General features: G+C 35.6%; 1 protein-coding gene and 1 long non-coding RNA gene across 2 annotated transcripts; both read left to right on the top strand.

The window, feature by feature from the left end:
* The first annotated feature begins 647 nt into the window (after positions 1-647).
* On the top strand, positions 648-3955 carry LOC137013219 (uncharacterized). The gene is made up of 3 exons (XR_010893680.1): positions 648-776; positions 2690-2870; positions 3080-3955. It is a non-coding gene; the product is annotated as an uncharacterized lncRNA (long non-coding RNA).
* A 1725-nt stretch (positions 3956-5680) lies between these two features.
* Positions 5681-8560, top strand: mlana (melan-A). Its single transcript, XM_067376875.1, has 5 exons — positions 5681-5812; positions 6727-6830; positions 6920-7016; positions 7249-7368; positions 8055-8560. Exons 2-5 carry the CDS (start codon positions 6739-6741, stop codon positions 8121-8123), a joined length of 378 nt encoding a protein of 125 aa, XP_067232976.1. The 5' UTR covers positions 5681-5812; positions 6727-6738; the 3' UTR covers positions 8124-8560.
* Positions 8561-9037: the final 477 nt, after the last annotated feature.

A 9037-nucleotide genomic window follows, 5' to 3' on the forward strand; every position in this document is an offset into this window, starting at 1 on the left:
TGGAAAGGGTTCAAATATGCAGAAGATGCTTGAAAACTGAAGAATCTGCAGGAGCTGGAGGATTTTTCTGAAGAACAGAGCTCAGTTTAACTGCTCAGAACAAACAAGAGACTGATGAACAACCATCACAAAACACAAAAACAGTCGTGGATCATCAGGTAACCACACACAGTATTGAGAATCAATGGTATGTAAATTTTTGAACAGGTCATTTTTATAAATTCAGCTATTTTTTACTGTAAACATGTTTTATGCAAAATATCTTATTCAGGACAGAACTAAATAAAAAAATAACACACATTTTGCTAAAATAATTAAGATTTTGCAGATTCTGCAAGGGGGATGTAAACTTTTGAGCACAAATGTAGATTAGGAGACAAACAAGAGTAGAGGGGAAATACAGACAGGTTTGTTGTGGTAATGAAACTATGCAATGAAATTTTTGGTTTGAGATTGTGGAGTGTCATTGATGGCCTGAGGAAGTATACGTGAGATACTCGTTTCACAGAGTGAGATCCTGTCGAGGAACATCAGAAGAAAAAAAAAAAGATTCTGCTGTTTCAGTGACTATAAACAGGATGTATTGTGGTGGGCTGACAAACTGTGACGTGATATTCCTGCAGTATATAAAGCGCTGTTCTCACAGCCCGATATGATACTGCAGCAGCGATCAGTGGAGGAGTTTAACCCGTCTGACAGTCTTCGTACCGTAAAAGCTGAACTTTCTGAACTCTCAGAGCTGCGCTGGATGTTTCCTCTTTTCAGCTCATCACAAGGTAATTAAAACACTTTCTTAAATTGTTCTGTAAACGGTGATTAACTATTATTTAAAACTTCACTGAGAACATGTATGGAGAATCACAAACTGCAGAATAATTAACATTATGACAAGAGAGACAAAGCAAAAAGTACAAAGTTTCAATCTAAAACAGGAAATGCAGAGTCTATCAGACAAAACAGCATTAACAGCAGAAAACCACACTGTGAGTATTTATGATGTTTACGATCAAACTGTCATATTTCATCATCAACAGTGTTTATTTCATCTCTGTGTCTGAATGTGTGAAATCAATTCTAAACTCTAATCACTCTTTATATATGAAGAGCATCATTTACATTATATAGGTAGAATATTCACTCAAACTATACAGGAAAATCATCATTTACTTTTACACTTGTGGTCATATGTTTACATACTGTATATACTTATTATGTTGTCTTTTGGATGGGTGTGTAAACATATGTTATGTGAAATTATGCTTATTCAGGCCAAGACTGTACATTTATATTCACAACTAATTCATGCAGAATGACACTGAATCAGTTCATGTAAATTTACCCATGATATGAATTATGATCAGATGTTTGTGTTCTTCATTGCCAGTTTTTGGATTTCATGATCACAGTACTTTTTTAATGCATCTGATCTGAATATTACAATAATAATTTTACAACAAGTCTTGTGCAATAATCATTAATGTAATCAGTGTTTTTACTATGTTGTTGTACTGTAAAGCCTACAGCAAAAGAATCTCTATTAAGGTGATGATGCACATGGCAACTTTTTGAGCAATGTTACCATCAACGGGCAACCTGGTGAGACACGGGTCAACTAATTATGGCAACGGACAGTTGGCAGCAACCAATCAGAGAGGAGCAAATCTATTGCCAATCCAATAAATACTTTATCATAAACACTTTTTAGTCACTTTATTTCAACTTTTGGAACTATAAACGTTGTTTTCACTCCACTGCCGCTGAGAGGCTGCCATCTTAAATCTCTAAGCCGGTCACATGGTCGGCTGCTACCACGTGTATCGATAACGTGTTTGAAATGAAATCAAATTAAATTAAATTAAATGCTAGCATTCTGATTGAAGGATCTCAAAAAATTGCTTACGACCGATCTAAAGTATCCAGATATAAATTTGTCGCTCATTCAAGTGCCCAAGCAATATTGCTCAAAAACTTCCCCCGTGTATCATCACATTTTCTATTTTTATTACCATAAATAAATCTGATTAATCAATTAATCATCAAAATAAGTCAATTGATTACTAGATTCCAAAAAGTGAAGTGTTTCATCATGATATTCACGTGCACACGTACACAAACAAACTGATCCTGAAGACAAAAGAAAGTTGATGACATTTAACACAGGTGCCCTTTAATACTGACGGTCACACCAGTAGTGACATCATAAACTGTCATCGGCCAATGACATCGTCTCATTTAAACACGCGCTTCAGACACCGGTCACGCTGGAGGTGTTTCCCAAAGTGTCCTCTAGAGGGCGCAGTGCCAGTTCTTATTCAAAAGGAACATGAATCTCTTGTAACTCTCACTCTATAAGAACAGAACAGAATCCTGCTGCTTCTGCTGACGATCAGAGGCTTTAAAACAAAACATTTAAAACAGTAACATGAGTGAATCTATGATCTGAATCTGGAGCATCAGTCCAGCTGCTGCATGTGAATAACCAGTTTTGAATTCAATCAGGATTCCTGACACAGACACACAAATAAAATTCACATTTATATATTTGTAATTTATCAGTCACATACTTCAACATCTATTATGAATATTGTAGTGTTAGTATGAGATGTATAATAAGACTGAAGCTGTTGATCTGATGTCTCGTGATATGATGTTATATCACTTTAACTAAACTCTGTGTGTGATTGAACAGATTCAGATGGAGAAGATTCAGAAAATCACACATCCAGAAAACTGCTGGAGCCTCAGATATCACAGAGCAGCAGAAAACAAGAAGACAAAGAGAAGAAATGAGACACAAACCAGTGGATCACAAGAGGAAAGAGAAATGAGAGTTGTTAGATGTAGCAGTATGGAGAAAGTAAAGCCATATTGTGAGTGTTTGATCATTACTGAACTTCAATCATCATATTTTAGTTTCACTGTTAGATTTACTGTCGTTTTCTCTTCACTTTCAGATTCATATATTAAACAATACAGATTGTGTTTAATTGACAGAAAAGTTATTGTTCAAGAACATTATAAATGTGTTAATTAAAGCAATGTATCTGAGGATAATCTGATCTATATTTGTGATTTCTAGTCTCAGATGATCCTGTAAAGATTGATTCTGATGTCAAAACTGAGAAGAGATTCTCACATCAAAACCTTCATCACTGACATCCATCAGCAGCTGCTGAAGACCTCAACATCATCATCATCATCATCATCGCTCTAGTCCAGGGGTGGGGAACATTGATCCCATAGGGTCATTGTCCTGCAGAGTTTAAATCTAACTCTGAAAAATAAAACACTCACCGGCCTGTAACTTTAGTAATCCTGAAGACCTCAATTAGCTTCAGGTGTGTTTAATTAGGGTTGGAGCTAAACTGTGCAGTACAATGGCCCTCCAGGATCAACGATCCCTGCTCTAGTCTAAACTTTCACACACACTGTTTCTGTGCCTTTCATGGTTTTGATTTATGATGCTTTCAATGTATATAATACAGAGAGAAAGATGTCATCTACAAGCGTGAATTATTCATCTCACATTTAAGGCAACATTACATTTTATAGTGTTCAGATGATGTATTTGATGTATAAAGCTTTGTGTAAAGTTAAACTGCTAAACTGACTTCAGCCAATCACCTGAGCTGTAAATTTCACATGACTACTGACTGCAGGGAAATGACATCATGTCGACACTGACTGGCCAATGACAAAAGCGTCTCAATGGTTCATTACTGACAGCAGCAAACAGACATATATCTGCTTTTGTTTTTAATAAAGGTCTTTTAAGAGCCTCAAAAATACATCAAAACATCTATTTGTGTGTTTTTTCTGAATGGCTGCTAATGGACATCAGATGGAATAAGTGCTATTTGATCTAATATTTGCCTGTTGTGTCAGTGATATATTAATGTTTCAGAAGTTTGACAAGATGAATCAGTATCATTATCATCAACATCTCAGAAATAAACCAAATCCAGATGTATGATTGTGAAGGAATTGATCATTTCTCTGATAAAGTGCAGTACAGAGTGAGATCAGAGCTCCTGTAACACAGTGAAGTGTCTCCCTCTAGAGTTACAGATCTACACTGATATTCACACTGACATGAAAACATGTTTATTCTCAGATTGATTCATTCTTCATCATCATCACACTAATCCACACAGAAGATCTGATTCTGAACATCACTTTCTTTAAACTACAAACACTAAATGAAGTGAAGAATTCATGTTCTTACCAGAGATTTCTGGATTCATCTGATGATGATGATGATGATGATGATGAATATCAAATCTCCATAATCTCCAAACTGAAGAGTATTCATAAATCATAGATTAGTGATGAATGCTTTACATGGAGTTTCACATAATTTATTTTCCTAATAATCGTTTTTTTCTGTTTAGAAGATGTTTTAAAAAGAATGAAATAATTTCATTTAAAGATATATAGTATATTTATACTAGTACAGTTTCACATTCAGTTTCAGTGTAAATAATATTTCACCCATTAACACAAACATCTTCTGTGAGATATGAGCTCAACACTGAACACTGGTGTGATTCTGGAGTCAGAGCTGAGTTTCAGTAGTCATGTAAAAACAGTAACTATATCAGTAAGAACACACTTCTTCATGTTTCATCTCCAGTTCATGTTCATGTTTCTGGATTATTGTAATGAACTCCAGAAACACCATCAGACATCTGCAGCTCATACAGAACACTGAACAGAAGCAGAAAACATGATCATATCACACCAGTCCTCAGGTCCTTACACTGACTTCATTAGAGCTGATGTTAAAGTACCGTTACATGTTTATTAATAATAGTCTCAAAACATTACAGAAATGCTCTGAATATAAACTATAAAACACATCACTCAGGCTCAAAACTGCGATGAAAATCTTGTGCCATCTAGTGGACAAAGATGATAACAGCACTTAATTTACTATGCATTACATTAAAGGGTCATGAAACCCCAGAACACATTTTTTGAGCTGTGAACAGATATGTATAGGGTGCACATCATTGAAAACACTAAAGGTACCAATTAATTTTATTTAAAAGTTAAAATTAGTTATTTTTGCCCCTATTATGCCTTTTTTAAGGTTCCTAATATTTTTTGGGGAGTCTCCTACAACAGGTTTATATGCATGCAAGGTCAAAAAACACTTTTGTTTTATCATAATATACATTTAATTTCACTAATTTTGAGATTTAAAATAAGTAAAATAATCATTTAGTAATTAAGCACATGCAGTATAATGCAATATTAATATTGTTAAATTGTTTGTTGAAAATTGTTTATGCTGCCTTCAATTCTATTGAATGCAAGTTACATTTTGCATGTTTCCCTTATTTAAAGGTAAACTAGCGGTTAAAAACAAAACTGCATGTATTTTTCAGAAGAACATTGTTTTAGTTGTGCTTCTGCTCTGTGATGAATATGATTATCATACTGATTATATATCATTAGATGGAAAGGATCTCAAGCTGAAGACGTTACTGTAGTTTTACCCATTAATAGATACAGTATTTCCTTGAGAATAACAACACCATACGTGGAAACTAATTTCACACACTTTTAACCAGAGCACCAACATTAGTCTAACAGGTTCACTCAAGCATAACCAGCATTAATCCTGCTGATCTGAGGTCAGTTAGCGCGGTAAACGCAGTCAGTCGGTCAGCAGACAGTCAGATGGAGGGCTGTGAGTGTGAGAGCTGAACCCGTGACGGTCATGAGAACTTCTCAAGGGCTTTCAGAGCCGCTCTGAACCTCAGCAGATCCACAGCAGACGCTCTCACAATCACATCACACACTGCAGGTAAGATCCGACTCTCTTCCACTAACTCATTTACTCTAGATCAGCTGCAGAGATCATGACACGTGTGTGTTATACTGTAGATTAGTGTGCAAACACAAGAAATTTATGTTTGAACTGGAAAAATTACTAGATTTTTTTTTTTTTAATAATAATAAAAATTGCATCAGGATTATTTTGCATTGTGACATTATTCAACACGCCTAAATTATTGTTTGTAATGTTACACTTTATTTTAAAATCATTTTTAAAAAATGTTAAAAATATATCATAGTATTATTTATTGTAATGCCTTTATGCATATTTTATCATTAAAAAAAATTGTGAAATGAAAATAATTGAATCGAAAATAAAAACTGGTAACACTTTATTTTACGGTGTCATTGTTACACATATTACAGTAGTAACTACATGTAACAACTATAAATTATGCATAATTACATGCAACTAACCCTAACCAAACCAAAACCTAATCCTAAACCTATAGTAAGTACATGGAGTTATTTAATATTTCTCAGTACTTAAATGTATAATTACAGCGTAACAAAGACACCTTAAAATAAAGTAACCCTTTCATTCAAGGTGTCAGAGTGACATTGTACATAAATAATTAGAAAGTTCTAATTAACTACATTTACTTACTATAGAGTTAGGGTTTGATTTAGGGTTAGTTACATAATTTACTGTTATTACTATAGTAAGTGCATGATGTAAGTTAGTAGTAACTATGTCACAAAAAATATATATTAATGGTATGGAAAACATGCTTAATTTTCATTCAGATTTAGGGGGATTTGAGGTGGTTGTGTTTTCCTGAGATTGATCTCTGTGTTCATGAATCCATCTCTCACTGTATATACTGTGATGAAGAACGACTGCAGTGTTCCTCATATCTCAGTGTTCTTGTTGTTTTTCAGTGTTTGGCGATCATGTCTTACGGTGGATCAGGTTCAGCGTCTAGAGGAGAATTCAGTGTTCATTTCTCCAGCAGACGAGGAACAGGATTCATCCGAGCTGAAGAGTGAGTGAAGAAGATTCACAAACACCTGCTTCAAACCACAGATACACTCCATCTAACGTGTGTGTGTGTGTGTGTGTGTGTGTGTGTAGGGCGGCAGGAATCGCGTTACTGGCTGTGATCCTCACAGCGCTGCTCATTCTGGGATGCTGGTACTACCGCCGACGGGGCGGATACAAGATGATCCGGGTGAGTCATGTGACAATGACATCATAATGACAGCAGTAGATGATGATGGTCATGGGTCTGTCATAATTTATACCTTAATCACGATGCAAATCACTTTGCATTAATGCATCTGCCAAACGCATGAATCAGCCGTCATAATAAGATGCTGGACTTCTCAATTAGGATTTCCAGCTGTGATGAGTGTGGGATCAGATCATGTGACTCTTACCTCTCGGGTGTGTTTGTGTTTCAGAGCGGACGAGGCAACGGTCAGTCATGGAGGGAGATGATGAGGACGGGTCAGCACAGCGAGTCCGGATCCGGAGAGGAAAACAAAGTGGCCTTGAATGAATTCAGCAACCTGCAACCAGCGGTACAACACACACACACACACACACACACACACACATATGATATAATATAATATTTATATATATATAATATTTCACCTGTGTAATACTGTTTATTGCTTGTTTCTTAATGTGCATCTCTTTAGGCAATCAGTCTTTTATTTAGATTTTAAATAACATTTTTGTATCCGCTTTTCCAGTCCTTAAAGAACAAATCAGAGTTTTTCCTTCTGCCACATTTAGTTTCAGAGAATAACCAAGCTCTTATTACCCAGAATTCCAGAGGGGATAAAGGAGGCATGTGACCAGCTGCAGGGCAGAAAGACCTTTAGTTTGCGTCATTAGTGATGTGAGGATTACAAATGACTGGAGTGTGTGTGTGTGTGTGTGTGTGTGTGTAAGCTCCTGGTTCTCATGAACACTACTGCTGCTGTACATCGACCTGTGTGACTAAAAACCAAACACTCCTAAAAATAAAAGCATTCAAGGTTCAATGAAAAACATTTTAACATTCATGGAACTCTTCTATTGCACAAAAGGTTCTTTATAGTGAAAAAAAAGAAAAAATATTAAAATGTTCTTCATGGTAATAAAAAAATGAAAGGTTCTTTGAGGAACCCAAAATGGCTCTTCTATGGCACTGCTGCAAATGTAGTTCCCTCTTCAGTTTTGTTTACTTACAGATGTTGGCGTCTCTCCTCTCTTCTAGATTCCCAACGCTCCTCCAGCCTATGAGAAGATCGTCTCCGGACCGTCACCTCCTCCTTACTCTCCATGAAATCAGACCCTAAAGAAGAATCTGTGGAAATCTGTAATGTTTGGGATGAACAGTCACATGGCAGAAGTAATGCATCTCAACACCTGATCCTGAGGATTCTTACCAAAGCTTGAGGACTGGAAATCTCTGACACTAAAAGTGCTTTTTTGAGTTTAAATAAAGTTCTAGTTTAGTTCAAGGTATAAATGTCAGGAGTATTGCCTTCTGTTACTGATGATTTACTTTTAAACTATAATTCTTTTCAAACATGTATTTCTTTTCCAAGTGTATCATTTTAAAGGTGAATAACAGTAATGAAACTTGTACCTACATATTCCTCGAGCAGCAGGGAATCTCTGACTCGGCTATACGAGACAAACTACATTTCTATGAGGAGATGCTGAGCTTCTTATGCAGTGAACGGGCATCACTGCAAACTGTTCAATAAAACATTGATGTAAAGCACAAAGACTGCATCTGTTTTCATGACCATCTCAAGAGAAAAATCCATGTGTAGAAATTTACCCTTTAAAGGATTAATTCACTTTCAAATTAAAATGTCATAATTTACTCACCTCCATGTCATCCAAGATGTTCATGTCTTTCTTTCTTCAGTCAAAAAGAAATGAAGGTTTTTGATGAAAACATTCCAGGATTTTTCTCCATATAGTGGACTTCACTGGACTCCAAACGGTTGAAGGTCAAAATTACAGTTTACAGTGATCCCAGACGAGGAATAAGAGTCTTATCTAGAGAAACCATTGCTCATTTTCTAAAAAAATAAAAAAATTATATAAGTTTTAACAATAAATGCTCATCTTGAACTAGCTCTCTTCTTCTTCTGTATTATAATTCCGGACACTGCTAAGTGTATTACTGCCCTCCACAGGTCAAAGTTTGAACTAAATTGTCATATTCAATATGCTAGTGCAAGT

This window comes from Chanodichthys erythropterus, chromosome 22 (assembly GCF_024489055.1).
Source record: "Chanodichthys erythropterus isolate Z2021 chromosome 22, ASM2448905v1, whole genome shotgun sequence".
Lineage (NCBI taxonomy): Eukaryota > Metazoa > Chordata > Actinopteri > Cypriniformes > Xenocyprididae > Chanodichthys > Chanodichthys erythropterus.

Bases quoted from the DNA above. Each gene is read 5' to 3' on its own strand.
- mlana (XM_067376875.1), top strand. From the start codon at position 6,739: ATGTCTTACGGTGGATCAGGTTCAGCGTCTAGAGGAGAATTCAGTGTT. The intron at 7,017-7,248 runs GTGAGTCATGTG...TTTGTGTTTCAG, and splicing joins GCGGATACAAGATGATCCGG to AGCGGACGAGGCAACGGTCA. The intron at 7,369-8,054 runs GTACAACACACA...CCTCTCTTCTAG, and splicing joins TCAGCAACCTGCAACCAGCG to ATTCCCAACGCTCCTCCAGC.